We start from the raw sequence: 24,301 nt of genomic DNA on the forward strand, positions 1-24,301 counted from the left end.
CCAGGCTATGTGAGGCAGGGGAGGAGATAGCAGGGGCTCTGACACAAATTTTCAAATCCACTCTGGCCACAGGAGAGGTACCAGACGATTGGAGGACAGCGAATGTGGTACCATTATTCAAGAAGGGTAGCAGGGATAAACCAGGTAATTACAGGCCAGTGAGTCTAACAATGAGTCTACAGTGGTAGGGAAACTATTGGAAAAAAATCTGAGACACAGGATTAATCTCCACTTGGAGAGGCAGGGGTTATTCAGGGATAGTCAGCATGGCTTTGTCAGGGGGAGATCGCATCGAACTATCTTGATTGATATTTTTCGAGGTGGTGACTAAATGTGTCGATGAGGGTAAAGCAGTTGATGTAGTCTATATGGACTTCAGTAAGGCTTTTGATAAGGTTCCCCCATGGGAGGTTGGTTAAGAAGGTAAGAACCCATGGGATCCAGGGCAATTTGGCAAATTGGATCCAAAATTGGCTTACTGGAAGGAGGCAGAGGGTGATGGCCGAGGATTGTTCTTGTGAGTGGAGGCCTGTGACCAGTGGTGTACCACAGGGATCAGTGCTGGGACCCTTGCTGTTTGTAGTGTACATTAATGATTTAGACGTGAATGTAGGAGGTATGATCAGTAGGTTCACAGATGACATGAAAATTGGTTTCGTAAATACTGAGGAGGAAAGCCTTAGATTACAGGACGATATAGATGGGCTGGTAAGATGGGCAGAGCAGTGGCAAATGGAATTTAATCCTGAGAAGTGTGAGGACTAACAAGGCAAGGGAGTATACAATGGATGGTAGGACCCTAGGAAAAACAAAGAACAAAGAAGAAAATTACAGCACAGGAACAGGCCCTTCGGCCCTCCAAGCCTACGTCGATCCAAATCCTCTATAAACCTGTCGCCTATTTTCTAAGGGTCTGTATCTCTTTACTTCCTGCCCATTCATGTATCTGTCTAGATACATCTTAAAAGACGCTATCGTGCCCGCGTCTACCACCTCCGCTGGCAAAGCGTTCCATGCACCCACCACCCTCTGCGTAAAGAAATTTCCACGCATATCCCCCCTAAACTTTTCCCCTTTCACTTTGAACTCGTGTCCCCTTGTAATTGAATCCCCCACTCTGGGAAAAAGCTTCTTGCTATCCACTCTGTCTATACCTCTCATGATTTTGTACACCTCAATCAGGTCCCCCCTCAACCTCCGTCTTTCTAATGAAAATAATCCTAATCTACTCAACCTCTCTTCATAGCTAGCACCCTCCATACCAGGCAACATCCTGGTGAATCTCCTCTGCACCCTCTCCAAAGCACCCACATCCTTTTGGTAATGTGGCGACCAGAACTGTACGCAGTATTCCAAATGTGGCCGAACCAAAGTCCTATACAACTGTAACATGACCTGCCAACTCCTGTACTCAATACCCCGTCCGATGAAGGAAAGCATGCCGTATGCTTTCTTGACCACTCTATTGACCTGCGTTGCCACCTTCAGGGAACAATGGACCTGAACACCCAAATCTCTCTGTACATCAATTTTCCACAGGACTTTTCCATTTACTGTATAGTTCACTCTTGAATTGGATCTTCCAAAATGCATCACCTCGCATTTGCCCTGATTGAACTCCATCTGCCATTTCTCTGCCCAACTCTCCAGTCTATCTATATTCTGCTGTATTCTCTGACAGTCCCCTTCAGTATCTGCTACTCCACCAATCTTAGTGTCGTCTGCAAACTTGCTAATCAGACCACCTATACTTTCCTCCAAATCATTTATGTATATCACAAACAACAGTGGTCCCAGCACGGATCCCTGTGGAACACCACTGGTCACACGTCTCCATTTTGAGAAACTCCCTTCCACTGCTACTCTCTGTCTCCTGTTGCCCAGCCAGTTCTTTATCCATCTAGCTAGTACACCTTGGACCCTATGCGCCTTCACTTTCTCCATCAACCTACCATGGGGAACCTTATCAAACGCCTTACTGAAGTCCATGTATATGACATCTACAGCCCTTCCCTCATCAATCAACTTTGTCACTTCCTCAAAGAATTCTATTAAGTTGGTAAGACATGACCTTCCCTGCACAAAACCATGTTGCCTATCACTGATAAGCCCATTTTCTTCCAGATGGGAATAGATCCTATCCCTCAGTATCTTCTCCAGCAGCTTCCCTACCACTATCAGGCTCACCGGTCTATAATTATCCCTGCTACCCTTCTTAAACAAGGGGACAACATTAGCAATTCTCCAGTCCTCCGGGACCTCACCCGTGTTTAAGGATACTGCAAAGATATCTGTTAAGGCCCCAACTATTTCCTCTCTCGCTTCCCACAGTAACCTGGGATAGATTCCATCCGGACCTGGGGACTTGTCCACCTTAATGCCTTTTAGAATACCCAACACTTCCTCCCTCCTTATGCCGACTTGACCTAGAGTAATCAAACATCTGTCCCTAACCTCAACATCCGTCATGTCCCTCTCCTCGGGGAATACCGATGCAAAATACTCGTTTAGAATCTCACCCATTTTCTCTGACTCCACGCATAACTTTCCTCCTTTGTCCTTGAGTGGGCCAATCCTTTCTCTAGTTACCCTCTTGCTCCTTATACATGAATAAAAGGCTTTGGGATTTTCCTTAACCCTGTTTGCTAAAGATATTTCATGACCCCTTTTAGCCCTCTTAATTCTTCGTTTCAGATTGTGCCTACAATCCCGATATTCTTTCAAAGCTTCGTCTTTCTTCAGCCGCCTAGACCTTATGTATGCTTCCTTTTTCCTCTTAGCTAGTCTCACAATTTCACCTCTCATCCATGGTTCCCTAATCTTGCCATTTCTACCCCTCATTTTCACAGGAACATGTCTCTCCTGCACGCTAATCAACCTCTCTTTAAAAGCCTCCCACATATCAAATGTGGATTTCCCTTCAAACAGCTGCTCCTAATCTACATTCCCCAGCTCCTGCCGGATTTTGGTGTAGTTGGCCTTCCCCTAATTTAGCACTCTTCCTTTAGGACCACTCTCGTCTTTGTCCGTGAGTATTCTAAAACTTATGGAATTGTGATCACTATTCCCAAAGTAGTCCCCTACTGAAACGTCAACCACCTGGCCCAGCTCATTTCCCAACACCAGGTCCAGTATGGCCCCTTCCCGAGTTGGACTATTTACATACTGCTCTAGAAAACCCTCCTGGATGCTCCTTACAAATTCTGCTCCATCTAGACCTCTAACATTAAGTGAATCCCAGTCAATGTTGGGAAAATTAAAATCTCCTATCACCACCACCCTGTTGCTCCTACAGCTTTCCATAATCTGTTTACATATTTGTACCTCTATCTCACGCTCGCTGTTGGGAGGCCTGTAGTACAGCCCCAACATTGTTACCGCACCCTTCCTATTTCTGAGTTCTGCCCATATTGCCTCACAGCTCGTGTCCTCCATAGTGCCTTCCTTCAGCACAGCTGTGATATCCTCTTTGACCAGTAATGCAACTCCTCCACCCCTTTTACCTCCCTCTCTATCCCGCCTGAAGCATCGGTATCCTGGGATATTTAGTTGCCAATCATGCCCTTCCCTTAACCAAGTCTCAGTAATAGCAATAACATACTCCCAGGTACTAATCCAAGCCCCAAGTTCATCTGCCTTACCTACTACACTTCTTGCATTAAAACAAATACACCTCAGACCACAAGTCCCTTTGCTTTCATCATCTGCTCCCTGCCTACTCTTTCCCTTAGTCACGCTGACTTCATTATCTAGTTCCTTACAGGCTTTAGTTACTACATCCTTACTCTCTACTGACCTCATTTGGTTCCCATCCCCCTGCCACATTAGTTTAAACCCTCCCCAACAGCGTTAGCAAAAGCACCCCCAAGGATATTGGTTCCAGTCCGGCCCAGGTGTAGACCGTCCAATTTGTAATCGTCCCACCTCCCCCAGAACCGGTCCCAATGTCCCAAAAATCTGAACCCCTCCCTCCTGCACCATCTCTCAAGCCATGCATTCATCCTGACTATTCTTTCATTTCTTCTCTGACTATCACGTGGCACTGGTAGCAATCCGGAGATTACTACCTCTGAGGTCCTACTTTTTAACTTGGCTCCTAACTCCCTAAATTCTGCTTGTAGGACCAAGTACCAAGGGACCTTGGTGTACTTGTCCATAGATCACTGAAGGCAGCAGCACAGGTAGATAAGGTGGTTAGGAAGGCATATGGGATACTTGCCTTTATTTAGCCGAGGAATAGAATATAAGAACAGGGAGGTTATGATGGAGCTGTATAAAATGCTAGTTAGGCTCCTTATAGAACAATACCCCCATCCCAGGAATCAGTTAATTGAATCTTCGTTACACTCTCTGTCAGGCAAGTATATCCTTCCTTAAATAAAGAGACTAGAGTCATAGTTATACAGCACAAAAACCAGGCCCTTTGGCCCATCGTGTCTGTGCCAGCCATCAAGCACCTAACTATTCTAATCCCAAGTGCTCATCTAAATACTTCTTAAACGTTGTGAGGGTTCCTGCCTCTGCCACAGCAAGCTGCAGGTCCCACGCACAAGAATTTACAAGGGTCCATGCACTTCAATGAATCGGCCGCGGACCACAAAAGAATTAGAGGGTATGTTGCTCCAACGTTTGCAGATCTTTGGAATTCTCTATTCAGAGAACTGTAGATGTTAAGTCGTTGATTATTTCAAGATAGAGATCGATAGATGTTTGGATGCTAAGGGAACTAGAGTCATTTACAGCACAGAATGAGGCCATTCGGCCCATCAAGTCCATGCCGGGATATGGGGATAGTATAGGAAATTGAGGTAGATCAGCCTTGATCTTGAATGGCAGAGCAGGCTCAATGAGCTGATTGACCTACGCCCGTTCCTATTTCTTACATTCTTTTACAACCTCAGGACTGCCTCAAGCACTTTACAGACAATTATTCAATTTTAAAATTTTTTAAAGTTACTTTTGAAGTGTAGTCACTGTTGCAATATAGGAAACAACTAAAATCTTTCTCTGAAGTCCTCTTTTAGACCAAGCCCTTGGTGACTCCTTCCATCCTCTCCCATGATGGAGTGCCATTCCTTTACCGACAGCCGATATTTTTCCTTTTGCCACTCTGTGAAGCACATGGGGAGATTTTCCCACATTAAAGGGAATGCAAGCTGTTTTGAGAGCGCTTGCAGGACATGATGGGCCAAATAACACCTCTGTGTAGTATAAGGAAATGAAAGGGTTATTCTTGAGAGAGTGTAAAGATTACCACCCATCACGATGATGCTACAGATCATGTGGGAGAGACAAGAACAGATACAGCGTGGCTTTTGTAGGGAACACAGGCTAGTGTGCAGTTTCTTTATTTTTTTTTTATTTGTTCACAGAATGTGGCCATCGCTGGCTAGGCCAGCATTTATTGCCATCCCTAATTGCCCTAGAGAAGGTGGTGGTGAGCTGCCCTCTTGAACCATTGCAGTCCTTGGGGTGCAGGTACACCCACAGTGCTGTTAGGGAGTTCCAGGATTTTTACCCAGCAACAGTGAAGGAACAGCAATATAGTTCCAAGTCAGGATGGTGTGTGGCTTAGAGGGGCACTTTCAGTTGGTGATGTTCCCATGCAGCTGCTGCCCTTGTCCTTCTCGGTGATAGAAGTCAGGGGTTTGGAAGGTGCTGTCGAAGGAGTCTTGCGAGTTACTGCAGTGCATCTTGCAGATGGCACACACTGCTGCCACTGCGCATCAGTGGTGAAGGGAGTGAATCTTGAAGGTGGTGGATGGGGCGCCAATCAAGCAGACTGCTTTGGCCTGGATGGAGTCTCGGGTGTTGTTTGAGCTGCGCCCATCCAGGCAAGGGGAGAGTATTCCATCAAACTCCCATGTGCCTTGGAGATGGTGGACAGGCATAGGGGAGTCAGGAGGTGAGTTACTTGGCATAGAATTCCCAGCCTCTGACCTGCTCTTGCAGCCAGTATTTATGTGGCTGGTCCAGTTCTGTTTCTGGTCAATGGTAACCCCCCCAGGATGTTGATAGTGGGGGATTCAGTAATGGTAATGCCATTGAACACCATGGGGAGATGGTTGCATTCTCTCTTGTTTGGGATGGTCATTACCTGGCACTTAAGTGGCAAGTAACATACACGCCACACATCAGCACAAGCCTGGATGTCGTCCAGCTCTTGCTGCATATGGACACGGGCTGCATTATCTGAGGAGTCGCGAATGGTGCTGAACATTGCACAATGAACATCCCCACTTCTGACCTTCCGATGGGAGGGAAGGTCATTGATGAAGCAGCTGAAGTTGGTTGGGCCTAGGACACTACTCTGAGGAACTCCTGCAGTGATCTCCTAGGACTGAAATGATTGACCTCCTACAACCACAACCATCTTCCTTTGTGCTAGGTATGATTCCAACCAGCAAAGAGGTTTCTCCCTAGTTTCCATTGACTCAAGTTTTGCTGGAGCTCCTTTATTTCATACTCTGTCAAAAGCTGCCTTGATGTAAAGGGCAGGCATTATCACCTCACCTCTGGAGTTCAGCTTTTTTGTCCATGTTTGGACCAAGGCTGCAATGAGGCCTGGAGCTGAGTGGCCCTCCCGGAACCCAAACTGAGCATCACTTAGCAGGTTATTGCTAAGCAAGTGCCGCTTGATAGCACTATCGACGACACCTTCCATCACTTTTTTGATGATCGAGAGTAGACTGATAGGATGGTAATTGGCCAGGTTCAATTTGTCCTGCCTTTTGTGTACAGGTCATTCTTGGGCAATTTTCTACATGGCTGGGTAGATGCCAGTGTTGTAGCTGTACTGGAACAGCTTGGCTAGGGACATGGCTAGTTCTGCAGCACAAGTCTTCAGTACTATTGCCGGCATGTTGGCAGGGTCCATAACCTTTGCAGTATCCAGTGCCTTCAGTCTTTTCTCGACATCACATTGAGAGAATTGAATTGGCTGACGACTGACATTGGTGATGTTGGGGACCCGAGGAGGCTGAGATGGATCATAAACTCGGCACTTCTGGCTGAAGATGGATGCAAATGCTTCAGCCTTGTCTTTTGCACTGATGTGCTGGGCTCCCCCATCATTGAAGAATGGGGATATTTGTGGAGCCTCTTCCTCCTGTTAGTTGTTTAATTGTCCACCATCATTCATGAGTGGATGTAACAAGACTGCAAAATTTAGATCTGATCCGTTGGTTGTGGGATCGCTTAGCCCTGTCTATCACATGTTGTTTCGGCTGTTTGGCATGCAAGTAGATGTTGCAGCTTCACTAGGCTGACACCTCATTTTTAGGCATACCTGGTGCTGCTCCGGGCTTGCCCTCCTGCACTCTTCACTGAACCAGGTTTGATCCCCTGGCTTAATGGTACTGACAGAGTGGGGGATATGCCAGGCCACGAGGTTACAGATTGTGGTTGAATACAAATTCTGTTGCTGCTAATGGCCCACAGCACCTCATGGATACCCAGTTTTGCAATGCTAGATCTGCTCAAAATCTGTCCCATTTAGCACAGTGGTAGTGCCACACAACAACATTAATGCTTAAATACTACAGTCTAAGAACCTCTCTGGTAGACTCAATAAGGTGGTGGCAGCATACAGAACCAAATATATATAAGAGCGCAACATAAGAAGTAGGAGCAGGGGGTAGGCCATTCATCACTTCAAGCCTGTTCCACCATTTAATGAGATCATGGCTTATCATCTACTTCGACATCATTTTCCAGTCCTCACTGGATACAGATGTGGTGCTGGAGGATTGGAGAATTGCTAACATTGTACCTCTGTTTAAAAAGGGAGCGAAGGATCGACCGAATAATTACAGACCAGTCAGTCTAACCTCAGTAGTGGGCAAATTATTGGAATTTATTCTGAGAAACAGGATAAACTGTTATTTAGAAAGGCACAGATTAATCAAGGATAGTCAGCATGATTTGTTAAGGGAAGACCTTGTTTGACCAACTTGATAGAATTTTTTGAAGTAACAGGGAAGATAGGTGAGGGTAGTGTAGTTGATGTGGTCTACATGGATTTTAGCAAGTCTTTTGACAAGGTCCCACCTGGCAGACTGGTTAAAAAAATAAAAATCCCACGGGATCCAGGGAAATGCAGCAAGGTGGATACAAAATTGGCTCAGTGGCAGGAATCAAAGTGTAATTGTTGATGATTGTTTTAGCGACTGGAGGGCTGTTTCCAGTGGCATTCCGCAGTGCTCAGTACTGGGTCCCCTGCTTTTTGTGGTGTATAGTAACGATTTGGACATAAATGTAAGGGGCATGATTAAGAAGTTTGCAGATGACACAAAGATTGGCTGTGTGGTAGATAACGAGGAGGATAGCTGTAGGCTGCAGGAAGATATTGGTGGTCTGGTCAGATGGGCAGAAAAGTGGAATTCAACTTGGAGAAGTGTGAGGTGATGCATTTGGGGAGGTCAGACAAGACAAAGGAATAAAAGCAAAATACTGCGGATGCTGGAAATCTGAAGGGTCCGAAGAAGGGTCACTGACCCGAAACGTTAACTCTGTTTCTCTTTCCACAGATGCTGCCAGACCTGCTGAATGGTTCCAGCATTTCTTGTTTTTATTTAAGGCAAAGGAATACATGATTAATGGGAAAATACTGAGAAGTGTAGAGGAAGTAAGGGACCTTGGAGTGAATGTCCACAGATCCCTGAAGGTAGGACAGGTTGATAAGGTGGTTAAGAAGGCATATGGAAACCTTTCCTTTATTAGCCGAGGTATTGAATGCAAGAGCAGGGAGGTTATGCTGGAACTGTATAACTCATTGGTTAGGCCACAACTTGAGTAGTGTGCGCAGTTCTGGTCACTTCATTACAGAAAGGATATAATTGCACTAGGGAGGGTACAGAGAAGATTTACAAGGATGTTGCCAGGATTGGAATAATGCAGCTTTGAGGAAAGATTGGATAGGCTGGGGTTGTTCTCCTTGGAACAGAGAAGACTGAGGGGAGATCTGACTGAAATGTACAAAATTTTGAGGGGCCTGGATAGAGTGGAGGTGAAGGGTCTGCTCACCTTAGCAGAGAGGTCAGTGACGAGGGGGACATAGATTTAAAGTGATTGGTCGAAAAATTAGAGGAGAGATGAGGAAAAACCTTTTCACCCAGAGGGTGGTCATGGTCTAGAACTCACTGCCTGAAAGGGTAGTTGAGGCAGAGACCCTCAACTCATTCAAAAGGAGTCTGGATATGCACCTCAAATGCTGTAAGCTGCAGGGCTACGGACCAAATGTTGGAAGGTGGGATCAGAATAGGTGGATTGTTTTTCGGCCGGCACAGACACAAAGGGCCAAGTGGCCTCTTTCTGTGCCTTAAACTTAATATGATTCTATGATTTTTCCTACACTATCCCCATATCCCTTGATTTTTCTAATATGTAGAAATCTATCGATCTCTGTCTTGAACATACTCAATGACTGAGCCTCCACAGCCCTCTGGGGCAGAGAATTCCAAAGATTCACCACCCCTCCCATGACAGCAAAATCAGGGAGACTTGTAAAGCCTCCAGACAGGTTGAATCTATGAAGTCAGAGACATGGTTGGGGGGCGGCGATGAGGTGGTATGTAAATTTAAAAAATGTATGTAAATATGTATTTGGATAAAGACTTGGGGAAGATGTAGTATAAGGGTATGAAAAGGTTAATATTCAGAGAGTTGAAAGATTACTACCCATCATGATGTAGTAAGAGATCATGTGGAAGAGACTTGAGAACAGATAGTGTGGCTTTTGTAGAAGAGACACAGGCAAGTATGGAGTGTATATAGTTATGAAATTAATATTAATGTTTAAACACTACAGTCTTAGAACCTCTCTGGTAGACTCAGTAAGGTGGCATCATACAGAACCAAACATGTAACACTCTGTGATGTAATATCTACAATTCTATGTTCTATTCCACAGAACTAGTACCTGCAGGAACACCAAAAATTCACCCAATTAAAATATTCCTTTGGTAAACCCACTGCCCTGACCCTGACTGATTTACTGGTGAACACACAGGCTTTTTCAAATGATCTGTGCGCAGCAATGTCACTACCAGAGAGCCAGAACTTTAAAACGGCTTCATTATAAAAGACTCCGATTTCAAGGCAGATGCAGTCAGTATAATAGAGGGACACAGCTCCATAATCCTCACCATATTTGCAGTTTGATTTTCTTTCCATCCAACTCAATTGTTCGGATTTTAAAATCAATACCTGAAAAGGATAGAAAACAAGAACATAAGAAATAGGAGTAGGCCATTCGGTCCCTCAAGCTTGCCCCGCCATTCTATAAGATCATGGCTGATCTGCCCCAGACCCCAACTCCTCTTTCATGCCAACCCCCCGATATTTCAAAAATCTATCTACCTCCTCTTTAAATACTTTGTGATCTAGCCTCCACAACTCTCTGGGGTAGCGAATTCCAGACATTCACTATCCTCAGAGAATTCCTTCGCATCTCAGTTTTAAATGAGTGCCCCCTTATTCTGTAACTACGCCCCCTAGTTTGAGATTCCCCCACTAGTGGAAACATCTTCTCAACATCTACCCAGTCAAGCCCCCTCAGAATCGTGTACGTTTCAATAAGATCACCCCTCATTCTTCTAAACTCCAATGAATAAAGGCCTAACCTGTTTAGCTGTTCTTGATAAGTCAACCCCTTCATCCCAAGAATCAGCCTCGTGAATCTCTTTTGAACTGCCTCCAATACCAGTATATCCTTTCTTTAATACGGGGACCAAAACTGTACACAGTACTTCAGATGCAGCCTCACCAACACTCTGTACAGTTGTAACAAGATTTCCCTATTTTTAAACTCCAACCCCCTAGCAATAAAGGCCAAAATTCCATTTGCCTTCTTAATTACTGCTGCACCTGCATGCTAACTTTGTGTTTCATGCAGAAGAACACCCAGATTCCTCGGTGCTGCACTTTACTGAAATCTCTGTCCATTTAAATTGCCTGCATTTTGATTCTTCCTACCAAAGTGCATGACCTCTCACTTTCCTACATTAAACTTAATCTGCCAAGTTTTTGTCCACTTACTCAACCTATCTATATCCCCTTGCAGATTCATTATGTCCTCATCACAATATGCCCTTCCACCTATTTTTTTTATCGTCAGAAAACTTGGATATATTACACTTTGCACCCAAGTCATTAATATAGATAGTAAATAATTGAGGCCCTAGGACTGATCCTTGTGGCACTCCACTAGTTAGGTCTTTCCAACTTGAAAAACACCCATTAATCACGACTCTCTGTCGTCTGTGAGTTAGCCAATCCTCAATCCATGCTAATACATTATCCGAATACCATGAGCTATTTTGTGCAATAACCTTTTATGTGGCTCCTTATCGAATGCCTTCTGGAAATCGAAATACACAACATCTACTGGTTCCCCTTCATCAACTCTGCTTGTTATATCCTCAAAGAACTCTAGCAAATTTGTCAAACATGATGTCCCTTTCACAAAACGATGTTGACTCTGTTCGATTGCGTTAAGCTTTTCTAAATGTCCTATTTCTTTCTTAATAATGGATTCTAGCATTTTCCCAACGACCGATGTTAGGCTGACTGGCCTATAGTTTCCTACTTTTTGTCTCCCTCCCTCCTTCTTGAGCAGGGGTGTCACATTAGCGGTTTTCCAATCCGCTGGGACCCTCCCAGAATCCAGAGAGTTCTGGAATATTTCGACCAATGGCTCCACTATCTCTGCAGCCACTTCTTTTAAAACCCTTGGATGTAGGCCATCAGGACCTGGTGACTTGTCTGCCTTTAGTCCCATTAGTTTGTCAAATACTTTGCCTCTCCTGATAGAGACTTACAAGATCTTTCCTCCCATTAGCTCCTTGCTTATCTGATATCTGTGGGATGTTTGTAGTGTCCTCCACCGTGAAGACCGATGCAAAATATTGGTTTAAATTATCTGCCATTTCCCTATTCCCCATTATCAATTCTCCAGTTGCATCCTCCAAGGGTCACATGCTCATTTTAGCTACTCTTTCTTTTTATATACCTGTAGAAGTTCTTGCTGTTTGTTTTTATATTTCTTGCCAATTTACTTTCATAATCAATTTTCTCCCTCTTTATTAGCTTTTTAGTCCTCCATTGCTGGTTCCTAAAATATTCCCAATTCTCTGGCCTACCACTAGTTTTCGCCGCTTTGAATGCCTTAATTTTTGATTGGATACGCTCCTTGACCACCTTAGTTAACCACGGGTGGTTCATCCTTCTCATCAGGTCCGTCTTTTAGTCCGAGATAAATGTTTGCTGAGTATTATGTCTGCTACTGCTCATCCACTGACCTTCCCCTTAGTCTATTTTCCCAGCTCGCTTCAGACAACTCTTTCTTCAGACCTCTGTAATTGCCCTTGTTTTAGTTGAGGACACTGGTTTGAGACCCGAACTGAATTTGAAATTCTACCATGTTGTGATCTCGACCCCTAGAGGATCCTTAACTACAATCTCTCTTATTAATCCTACCTCATTACGCATTATGAGATCTAAAATAGCCTGTCCCTGGTAGGTTCTGCAACGTATTGTTCTAAGTAACAATCCCTGATGTTTGTCTTCCATGTTACCTCTGCCAATCTGATTTGTCCAGTCAATATGCAGATTAAAATCACCAATGACAACTGTAGCACCCTTCTTACATGCCTCAATCATTTCCCAATTTATACTTTGTCCTACAGCGAGACAACTCTTGGGGGACCTACAGACGACTCCCACCCGTGACTTCTTCCCCTTGCTATTCCTTATTTCCACCCAAACTGATCACATCACGATCTATAGCACCTATATCACTACTCACCACTGCACGGATACCTTCCTTAATTAATAAAGCTACCCCACCTCCTTTTCCTTTTTACCCATCTTTCCGGAAAGTCGAATATCCTTGAATATTGAGTTCCCAGTCTTGGTCACCCTGCAACGTCTCTAATAGCGATCGAGTCACATTCATTTATTTCTATTTGAGCCATCAACTCATCTATCTTGTTACAAATGCTGCGTGCATTCAGATAAAGAGCCTTAAGCTTTGAGTTTTTGCCATTATGACTCATTCTGGTTCTAATTTCTGCTGCACTCTTCGGCTTATATTTTCTGCCCCTTCCTGTCACACTTGGATTATCGTTTGCCTCTTCACTACCCTGCACCTCTGCTCTCTCGTTTCTTTTTGATTTTTTTAAACTAAGTTAAAGCCACTTGTTACAGAATCACCCAGAACATAGCTCTCCCTCAGCAAATGGTAAATTTATGCTAATAGCAGGAACCAAACACCTCTACTGACTACTATATGCATTAAAAAGGTGCTGTGAACCCTGGGCACATCAGTCGGGAAAGTCGAAGCTTTACCCTCTTATTTCCAGGCTTGTGGCGCTGCAAACGGCATTAGCACCCAAACGTAAGAGGTAAAAATCCACAATCAGCTCCTCGATGCAGCTGTTTAGGCCCCAGCCCAAGATAGTCACTCTCAGGTGCATCACGGAACCCAGTCAGGTTGCCATTGCAGAGAGAGAGGAGGCCAAGGGCTCACACTCCCTCACTCTGGTCAGGAACAGAGTCCTGTTGGCGTTGGGGATCAGGTGAAGACAGGACTTGGCCAAATTGAATGCCCCCCCACAGTTAAATAACCCAGAGAGGATCAAGCCAAACACACACTAGTAACCGCTGCCTGGCTGAAATATCAGGGACTTGGGTGGGGGGAGGAATTGCTCCCACCCTGTGGGCAGGGACCTTGGGTTAGGACCAATCATCTCAGCAGCCAGCGGCCAGCTCCCCTCACGGCTTGTCCCATACCCTCTGAAGTTAGCCCCAAGCCTCCACTTCAGTGTCCGGTGCGCTCCCCCCTCTCTCCTCCCACCCCCCCCACGCGCTCCCCCCTCTCTCCTCCCACCCCCCCCCACGCGCTACCCCCTCTCTCCTCCCACCCCCCCCACGCGCTCCCCCCTCTCTCCTCCCACCCCCCCCACGCGCTCCCCCCTCTCTCCTCCCACCCCCCCCCACGCGCTCCCCCCTCTCTCCTCCCACCCCCCCCCACGCGCTCCCCCCTCTCTCCTCCACCCCCCCCACGCGCTCCCCCCTCTCTCCTCCCACCCCCCCCCACGCGCTCCCCACTCTCTCCTCCCACCCCCCCCCAAACGCACCCAACGCACTCCCCACTCTCTCTCCTCCCACCCCCCCCAACGCACTCCCCCCTCTCTCTCTCCTCCCACCCCAACGCACTCCCCCCTCTCTCTCCTCCCACCCCCCAAACGCACTCCCCCCTCTCTCTCCTCCCACCCCCCAAACGCACTCCCCCCTCTCTCTCCTCCCACCCCCCAACGCACTCCCCCCTCTCTCTCTCCTCCCACCCCCCAACGCACTCCCCCCTCTCTCTCCTCCCACCCCCCCAACGCACTCCCCCCTCTCTCTCCTCCCACCCCCCCAACGCACTCCCCCCTCTCTCTCCTCCCACCCCCCCAACGCACTCCCCCCTCTCTCTCCTCCCACCCCCCCAACGCACTCCCCCCTCTCTCTCCTCCCACCCCAACACACTCCCCCTCTCTCCCCTCCCACCCCAACACACTCCCCCTCTCTCCCCTCCCAAACCCCCAACGCACTCCCCCCTCTCTCCCCCCCCACCCCACTCCCCCCTCTCTCCCCTCCCAAACCCCCCAACGCACTCCCCCCCTCTCACCCCTCCCACCCCCCCAACGCACTCCCCCCTCTCTCCCCTCCCAAACCCCCCAACGCACTCCCCCCTCTCACCCCTCCCACCCCCCCAACGCACTCCCCCCTCTCTCCCCTCCCACCCCCCCCACCTCTCCTCCCACCCCCCCAACGCACTCCCCACTCAACGCACTCCCCCCTCTCTCTCCTCCACCTCCAACGCACTCCCCCCTCTCTCTCCTCCCACCCCCCCAACGCACTCCCCCCCTCTCTCTCCTCCCACCCCCCCAACGCACTCTCCCCTCTCTCTCCTCCACCCCCCCAACGCACTCCCGCCTCTCTCTCCTCCCACCCCCCCAACGCACTCGCCCCCCTCTCCTCCCATCCCCCAACGCACTACCCCCCCTCTCCTCCCACACCCCCAACGCACTACCCCCTCTCTCTCCTCCCTCCCCCACGCACTCCCCCATCTCTCCTCCCAACCCCCCACACTCCCCCTCTCTCCTCCCGCCCCCCACCACACTCCCCCGTCCCTGCCCCCCCCACACTCCCCCCGTCCCCTCCCCCCCACACTCCCCCCCCACCCCCACACTCACCCCTCTCATCCTCCCCCCACCCCCACACTCCCCCCTCTCTCCTCCCCCCCCCCCACACTCCCCCCCTCTCTCCTCCCCCCCCCCCACACTCCCCCCTCTCTCCTCCCCCACCCCCCACACTCCCCCCTCTCTCCTCCCCCCCCCCCACACTCCCCCCTCTCTCCTCCCCCCCCCCCACACTCCCCCCCTCTCCTCCCCCCCCCCACACTCCCCCCTCTCTCCTCCCCCCCCCCACACTCCCCCCTCTCTCCTCCCCCCCCCCACACTCCCCCCTCTCTCCTCCCCCCCCCCACACTCCCCCCTCTCTCCTCCCCCCCCCCCACACTCCCCCCTCTCTCCTCCCCCCCCCCACACTCCCCCCTCTCTCCTCCCCCCCCCCACACTCCCCCCTCTCTCCTCCCCCCCCCCACACTCCCCCCTCCCCCCCCCCCCCACACTCCCCCCTCCCCCCCCCCACACTCCCCCCTCTCTCCTCCCCCCCCCCACACTCCCCCCTCTCTCCTCCCCCCCCCACACTCCCCCCCTCCCCCCCCCCCACACTCCCCCCTCCCCCCCCCCACACTCCCCCCTCCCCCCCCCACACTCCCCCCTCCCCCCCCCCCACACTCCCCCCTCCCCCCCCCCCCACACTCCCCCCTCCCCCCCCTCTCCCCCCCACACTCCCCCCTCCCCCCCCTCTCCCCCCCACACTCCCCCCTCCCCCCCTCTCCCCCCCACACTCCTCCCTCCCCCCCCCCACACTCCCCCTCTCCCCCCACACTCCCCCCTCTCCCCCCACACTCCCCCCTCTCCCCCCACACTCCCCCCTCTCCCCCCACACTCCCCCCTCTCTCATCCCCCCCCCCACCACTCTCCCCCCTCTGTCCTCCTCCCCCCCCCACCACACTCCCCCCTCTCTCCTCCCTCCCCCCCCACCACACTCCCCCCCTCTCTCCTCCTCCCCCCCACCACACTCCCCCCCTCTCTCCTCCTCCCCCCCACCACACTCCCCCCTCTCTCCTCCTCCCCCCCACCACACTCCCCCCCTCTCTCCTCCTCCCCCCCACCACACTCCCCCCTCTCTCCTCCTCCCCCCCACCACACTCCCCCTCTCTCCTCCTCCCCCCACCACACTCCCCCCTCTCTCCTCCTCCCCCCCCCACACTCCCCCCTCCCCCCCCCACACTCCCCCCTCCCCCCCCCACACTCCCCCCTCCCCCCCCACACTCCCCCCTCCCCCCCCCACACTCCCCCCTCCCCCCCCCCCACACTCCCCCCTCTCTCCTCCCCCCCCCCACACTCCCCCCTCTCTCCTTCCCACCCCCCACACTCCCCCCTCTCCTCCGACACCCCCAACGCACTACCCCCTCTCTCTCCTCCCTCCCCCACGCACTCCCCCATCTCTCCTCCCAACCCCCCACACTCCCCCCTCTCTCTTCCCAACCCACACTCCCCCCTCTCTCCTCCCGCCCCCACCACACTCCCCCCGTCCCTCCCACCCCCTCCCCCCCACACTCCCCCCGTCCCCTCCCCCCACTCCCCCCTCCCCCCCCACACTCCCCCGTCCCCTCCCCCCCCACACTCCCCCCTCTCTCCTCCCCCCCCCCACACTCCCCCTCTCTCCTCCCCCCCCCCACACTCCCCCCCCCCACACTCCCCCCTCTCTCCTCCCCCCCCCACACTCCCCCCTCTCTCCTCCCCCCCCCACACTCCCCCCTCTCTCCTCCCCCCCCCCACACTCCCCCCTCTCTCCTCCCCCCCCCCACACTCCCCCCTCTCTCCTCCCCCCCCCACACTCCCCCTCTCTCCTCCCCCCCCCACACTCCCCCCTCTCTCCTCCCCCCCCCCACACTCCCCCCTCTCTCCTCCCCCCCCACACTCCCCCCTCTCTCCTCCCCCCCCCCACACTCCCCCCTCTCTCCTCCCCCCCCCCACACTCCCCCCTCTCTCCTCCCCCCCACCACACTCCCCCTCTCTCCTCCCCCCCACCACACTCCCCCCTCTCTCCTCCCCCCCACCACACTCCCCCCTCTCTCCTCCCCCCCCCCACACTCCCCCCTCTCTCCTCCCCCCCCCCCACACTCCCCCCTCTCTCCTCCCCCCCACCACACTCCCCCCTCTCTCCTCCCCCCCACCACACTCCCCCCTCTCTCCTCCCCCCCACCACACTCCCCCCTCTCTCCTCCCCCCCACCACACTCCCCCCTCTCTCCTCCCCCCCCCCACACTCCCCCCTCTCTCCTCCCCCCCCTCTCTCCTCCCCCCCCCCACACTCCCCCCTCTCTCCTCCCCACCCCCACACTCCCCCCTCTCTCCTCCCCCCCCACACTCCCCCCTCTCTCCTCCCCCCCCCACACTCCCCCCTCTCTCCTCCCCCCCCCCCCACACTCCCCCCTCTCTCCTCCCCCCCCACACTCCCCCCTCTCTCCTCCCCCCGCCCCACACTCCCCCCTCTCTCCTCCCCCCCCCACACTCCCCCCTCTCTCCTCCCCCCCCCACACTCCCCCTCTCTCCTCCCCCCCCCACACTCCCCCCTCTCTCCTCCCCCCCCACACTCCCCCTCTCCTCCCCCCCCACACTCCCCCCTCTCCTCCCCCCCCACACTCCCCCCTCTCCTCCCCCCCCCACACTCCCCCCTCTCCCTCCCCCCCCACACCCCTCTCCTCCCCCCCCCACACTCCCCCCTCTCCTCCCTCTCTCCTCCCCCCTCCCCCCTCTCTCCTCCCTCCCCACACTCCCCCCTCTCTCCTCCCTCCCCCACACTCCCCCCTCTCTCCTCCCCCCTCTCACCTCCCCCCCCCCACACTCCCCCCTCCCCCACACTCCCCCCTCTCTCCTCCCCCCCACACTCCCCCCCACACTCCCCCCTCCCCCCACACTCCCCCCCACACTCCCCCTCCCCCCCCACTCTCCTCCCCCCCACACTCCCCCCTCTCTCCTCCCCCCACACTCCCCCCTCTCTCCTCCCGCTCTCCTCCCCCCCCCCACACTCCCCCTCTCTCCTGCCCACCCCCCCACACTCCCCCCTCTCTCCTCCCCCCCCCACACTCCCCCCTCTCTCCTCCCCCCCCCACACACTCCCCCCTCTCTCCTCCCCCCCCCACACTCCCCCCTCTCTCCTCCCCCCCCCCACACTCCCCCCTCTCTCCTCCCCCCCCCCACACTCCCCCTCTCTCCTCCCCCCCCCCACACTCCCCCCTCTCTCCTCCCCCCCCCCACACTCCCCCCTCTCTCCTCCCCCCCCCCACACTCCCCCCTCTCTCCTCCCCCCCCCCACACTCCCCCCTCTCTCCTCCCCCCCCCCACACTCCCCCCTCTCTCCTCCCCCCCCCCCACACTCCCCCTCTCTCCTCCCCCCCCCCCCACACTCCCCCCTCTCTCCTCCCCCCCCCCACACTCCCCCCTCTCTCCTCCCCCCCCCCCACACTCCCCCCTCTCTCCTCCCCCCCCCCACACTCCCCCCTCTCTCCTCCCCCCCCACCACACTCCCCCCTCTCTCCTCCCCCCCCCACACTCCCCCCTCTCTCCTCCCCCCCCACCACACTCCCCCCTCTCTCCTCCCCCCCCACCACACTCCCCCTCTCTCCTCCCCCCCCACCACACTCCCCCTCTCTCCTCCCCCCCCACCACACTCCCCCTCTCTCCTCCCCCCCACCACACTCCCCCCTCTCTCCTCCCCCCCCACCACACTCCCCCCTCTCTCCTCCCCCCCCCCACACTCCCCCCTCTCTCCTCCCCCCCCCCACACTCCCCCCTCCCCCCCCCACACTCCCCCCTCCCCCCCCACACTCCCCCCTCCCCCCCCCACACTCCCCCCTCCCCCCCCCACACTCCCCCCTCCCCCCCTCCCCCCCCCACTCCCCCCCACACTCCCCCCTCCCCCCCCCACTCCCCCCCACACTCCCCCCCACACTCCTCCTCCCCCCCCCCACACTCCCCCCTCTCTCATCCCCCCCCCCACCACACTCCCCCCTCTGTCCTCCTCCCCCCCCACCACACTCCCCCCTCTCTCCTCCTCCCCCCCACCACACTCCCCCCCTCTCTCCTCCTCCCCCCCCACCACACTCCCCCCTCTCTCCTCCTCCCCCCCACCACACTCCCCCCCTCTCTCCTCCTCCCCCCCACCACACTCCCCCCCTCTCTCCTCCTCCCCCCCACCACACTCCCCCCTCTCTCCTCCTCGCCCGCACCACACTCCCCCCTCTCCTCCTCCCCCCCCCCACACTCCCCCCTCTCTCCTCCTCCCCCCCCCCACACTCCCCCCTCTCTCCTCCTCCCCCCCACCACACTCCCCCCTCTCCTCCTCCCCCCCCCACACTCCCCCCTCTCCTCCTCCCCCCCCCCACACTCCCCCCTCTCTCCTCCTCCCCCCCCCCCCACTCCCCCCTCCCCCCCCCACACTCCCCCCTCCCCCCCCCACACCCCCCTCCCCCCCCCCCCACTCCCCCCTCCCCCCCCCCACTCCCACTCCCCCCCCCCACTCCCCACTCCCCCCCCCCACACTCCCCCTCCCCCCCCCCACACTCCCCCCTCCCCCCCCCCCACACTCCCCCCTCCCCCCCCCCACACTCCCCGCTCTCTCCTCCCCCCCCCCACACTCCCCGCTCTCTCCTCCCCCCCCCCACACTCCCCCCTCTCTCCTCCCCCCCCCCCACACTCCCCCCTCTCTCCTCCCCCCCCCCACACTCCCCCCTCTCTCCTCCCCCCCCACACTCCCCCCTCTCTCCTCCCCCCCACACTCCCCCCTCTCTCCTCCCCCCCCACACTCCCCCTCTCTCCTCCCCCCCCACACTCCCCCCTCTCTCCTCCCCCCCCCACACCCCCCCTCTCCTCCCCCCCCCCACACTCCCCCTCTCCTCCCCCCCCACCCCCCCTCTCCTCCCCCCCCACACTCCCCCCTCTCCTCCCCCCCCCCACACTCCCCCCTCTCTCCTCCCTCCCCCACACTCCCCCCTCTCTCCTCCCCCCTCTCACCTCCCCCCTCTCACCTCCCCCCCCCACACCCCCCTCTCTCCTCCCCCCCACACTCCCCCCCCCACACCCCCCTCTCTCCTCCCCCCCACACTCCCCCTCCCCCCCACTCCCCCCTCCCCCCACTCCCCCCTCTCTCCTCCCCCCCACACTCCCCCCTTACTCCTCCCTCTCTCCTCCCCCCCCCCACACTCCCCCCTCTCTCCTCCCCCCCCCCACACTCCCCCCTCTCTCCTCCCTCTCTCCTCCCCCCCCCCCACACTCCCCCCTCTCTCCTCCCCCCCCCCCACACTCCCCCCTCTCTCCTCCCCCCCCCCACACTCCCCCCCCACACTCCCCCCTCTCTCCTCCCCCCCCCCACACTCCCCCCTCTCTCCTCCCCCCCCCACACTCCCCCCTCTCTCCTCCCCCCCCACACTCCCCCCTCTCTCCTCCCCCCCCCACACTCCCCCCTCTCTCCTCCCCCCCCCACACTCCCCCCTCTCTCCTCCCCCCCCCACACTCCCCCCTCTCTCCTCCCCCCCCCCACACACTCCCCCCTCTCTCCTCCCCCCCCCCACACACTCCCCCCTCTCTCCTCCCCCCCCCCACACTCCCCCCTCTCTCCTCCCCCCCCCACACACTCCCCCCCTCTCTCCTCCCCCCCCCCACACACTCCCCCCTCTCTCCTCCCCCCCCCCACACTCCCCCCTCTCTCCTCCCCCCCCCCACACTCCCCCCTCTCTCCTCCCCCCCCCCACACTGCCCCCTCTCTCCTCCCCCCCCCCACACTCCCCCCTCCTCCTCCCCCCCCCCCCACACTCACCCCTCTCTCCTCCCCCCCCCCCACACTCACCCCTCTCTCCTCCCCCCCCCCCCACACTCCCCCCTCTCTCCTCCCCCCCCCACACTCCCCCCTCTCTCCTCCCCCCCCCCACACTCCCCCTCTCTCCTCCCCCCCCCCCACACTCCCCCCTCTCTCCTCCCCCCCCCCCACACTCCCCCCTCTCTCCTCCCCCCCCCCCACACTCCCCCCTCTCTCCTCCCCCCCCCCACACTCCCCCCTCTCTCCTCCCCCCCCCACCACACCCCCCCTCTCTCCTCCCCCCCACCACACTCCCCCCTCTCTCCTCCCCCCCCACCACACTCCCCCCTCTCTCCTCCCCCCCCCACCACACTCCCCCCTCTCTCCTCCCCCCCCCCACACTCCCCCCTCTCTCCTCCCCCCCACCACACTCCCCCCTCTCTCCTCCCCACCCCCCACACTCCCCCCTCTCTCCTCCCCCCCCCCACACTCCCCCCTCTCCTCCCCCCCCCACACTCCCCCCTCTCTCCTCCCCCCCCCCACACTCCCCCCTCTCTCCTCCCCCCCCACACTCCCCCCTCTCTCCTCCCCCCCCCCCCACACTCCCCCCTCTCTCCTCCCCCCCCCCACACTCCCCCCCTCTCTCCTCCCCCCCCCCACACTCCCCCCTCTCTCCTCCCCCCCCCCACACTCCCCCCTCTCTCCTCCCCCCCCCACTCCCCCCTCCCCCCCCCCACACTCCCCCCTCTCTCCTCCCCCCCACACTCCCCCTCTCCTCCCCCACACTCCCCCCTCCCCCCCCCCCCACACTCCCCCCTCCCCCCCCCCACACTCCCCCCTCCCCCCCCCCCACACTCCCCCCTCTCTCCTCCCCCCCCCCACACTCCCCCCCTCTCCTCCCCCCCCCACACTCCCCACTCTCTCCTCCCCCCCCCACACTCCCCACTCTCTCCTCCCCCCCCACACTCCCCACTCTCTCCTCCCCCCCCCACACTCCCCACTCTCTCCTCCCCCCCCCACACTCCCCACTCTCTCCTCCCACCCCCACACTCCCCCCTCTCTCCCCCCCCCCCACACTCCCCCCTCTCTCCCCCCCCCCCCACACTCCCCCCTCTCTCCTCCCCCCCCCTCTCTCCTCCCCCCCCCCACACTCCCCCCTCTCTCCTCCCCCCCCCACACTCCCCCCTCTCTCCTCCCCCCCCCACACTCCCCCCTCTCCTCCCCCCCCCCACACTCCCCCCTCTCCTCCCCCCCCCCACCCCACTCCCCCCTCTCCCCCTCTCCTCCCCCCCCCACACTCCCCCCTCTCTCCTCCCCCCCCCACACTCCCCCCTCTCTCCTCCCCCCCCACACTCCCCCCTCTCTCCTCCCCCCCCCACACTCCCCCCTCTCTCCTCCCCCCCCACACTCCCCCCTCTCTCCTCCCCCCCCACACTCCCCCCTCTCTCCTCCCCCCCCCACACTCCCCCCTCTCTCCTCCCCCCCCCCACACTCCCCCCTCTCTCCTCCCCCCCCCCACACTCCCCCCTCTCTCCTCCCCCCCCCCACACTCCCCCCTCTCTCCTCCCCCCCCCCACACTCCCCCCTCTCTCCTCCCCCCCCCCACACTCCCCCCTCTCTCCTCCCCCCCCCACACTCCCCCCTCCTCTCCTCCCCCCCCCCACACTCCCCCCTCTCTCCTCCCCACCCCCACACTCCCCCCTCTCTCCTCCCCCCCCCACACTCCCCCCTCTCTCCTCCCCCCCCCACACTCCCCCCTCTCTCCTCCCCCCCCCACACTCCCCCCTCTCTCCTCCCCCCCCCACACTCCCCCCTCTCTCCTCCCCCCCCCACACTCCCCCCTCTCTCCTCCCCACCCCCCACACTCCCCCCTCTCTCCTCCCCACCCCCACACTCCCCCCTCTCTCCTCCCCACCCCCACACTCCCCCCTCTCTCCTCCCCACCCCCACACTCCCCCCTCTCTCCTCCCCCCCCCACACTCCCCCCTCTCTCCTCCCCCCCCACTCTCCTCCCCCCCCACACTCCCCCCTCTCTCCTCCCCCCCCCACACTCCCCCCTCTCTCCTCCCCCCCCCACACTCCCCCCTCTCTCCTCCCCCCCCCACACTCCCCCCTCTCTCCTCCCCCCCCCACACTCCCCCCTCTCTCCTCCCCCCCCCACACTCCCCCCTCTCTCCTCCCCCCCCCCACACTCCCCCCTCTCTCCTCCCCCCCCCACACTCCCCCCTCTCTCCTCCCCCCCCCACACTCCCCCCTCTCTCCTCCCCCCCCCACACTCCCCCCTCTCTCCTCCCCCCCCCCACACTCCCCCTCTCTCCTCCTCCCGCCCCCACACTCCCCCTCTCTCCTCCTCCCGCCCCCCACACTCCCCCCTCTCTCCTCCTCCCCCCCCCCACACTCCCCCCTCTCTCCTCCTCCCCCCCCCCACACTCCCCCCTCTCTCCTCCTCCCCCCCCCCACACTCCCCCCTCTCTCCTCCCCCCCACACTCCCTCCTCCCCCCCACACTCCCCCCTCCCCCCCACACTCCCCTCTCTCCTCCCCCCACACTCCCTCTCTCCTCCCCCCACACTCCCCTCTCTCCTCCCCCCCACACTCCCCTCTCTCCTCCCCCCCCCCACTCCCCCCTCCCCCCTCCCCCCCACTCCCCCCTCCGACTCCCCACACTCCCCCCTCCCCCCCCCCCGACTCCCCACACTCCCCCCCTCCCCCCCCCCGACTCCCCACTCCCCCCACACTCCCCCCTCTCTCCTCCCCTCCCCCCACACTCCCCCCTCTCTCCTCCCCCCCACACTCCCCCCTCCCCCCCACACTCCCCTCCCCCCTCCCCCCACACTCCCCTCCCCCCTCCCCCCCACACTCCCCTCCCTCCCTCCTCCCCCCCACACTCCCCCCTCCCCCCCCCGACCCACCCCCCCTCCCCCCCCGACCCCACACCCCCCTCCCCCCCCGACTCCCACACTCCCCCCTCCCCCCCCCGACTCCCCACACTCCTCCCTCCCCCCCGACTCCTCCCCTCCCCCCACACTCCCCCCCGACTCCTCCCCTCCCCCCACACTCCCCCCTCTCTCCTCCCCTCCCCCCACACTCCCCCCTCTCTCCTCCCCTCCCCCCACACTCCCCCCTCTCTCCTCCCCTCCCCCCACACTCCCCCCTCTCTCCTCCCCTCCCCCCACACTCCCCCCTCTCTCCTCCCCTCCCCCCACACTCCCCCCTCTCTCCTCCCCTCCCCCCACACTCCCCCCTCTCTCCTCCCCTCCCCCCACACTCCCCCCTCTCTCCTCCCCTCCCCCCACACTCCCCCCTCTCTCCTCCCCTCCCCCCACACTA

The 24,301-nt window shown here is 57.8% G+C and overlaps 1 protein-coding gene across 1 annotated transcript in view; it reads right to left on the minus strand.

The window, feature by feature from the left end:
- rab8a (RAB8A, member RAS oncogene family) overlaps window positions 1–24,301 on the minus strand; it is a 64,978-nt gene that overhangs the window by 26,864 nt on the left and 13,813 nt on the right. Inside the window, exon 2 of the mRNA XM_068016699.1 lies at window positions 10,146–10,206. Coding sequence (XP_067872800.1) covers window positions 10,146–10,206 — 61 coding nt within the window. The remainder of the gene's footprint in view (window positions 1–10,145; window positions 10,207–24,301) is intronic.

The sequence above is a fragment of the Heterodontus francisci genome, chromosome 36, assembly GCF_036365525.1.
Source record: "Heterodontus francisci isolate sHetFra1 chromosome 36, sHetFra1.hap1, whole genome shotgun sequence".
Taxonomy (NCBI): Eukaryota; Metazoa; Chordata; class Chondrichthyes; order Heterodontiformes; family Heterodontidae; genus Heterodontus; species Heterodontus francisci.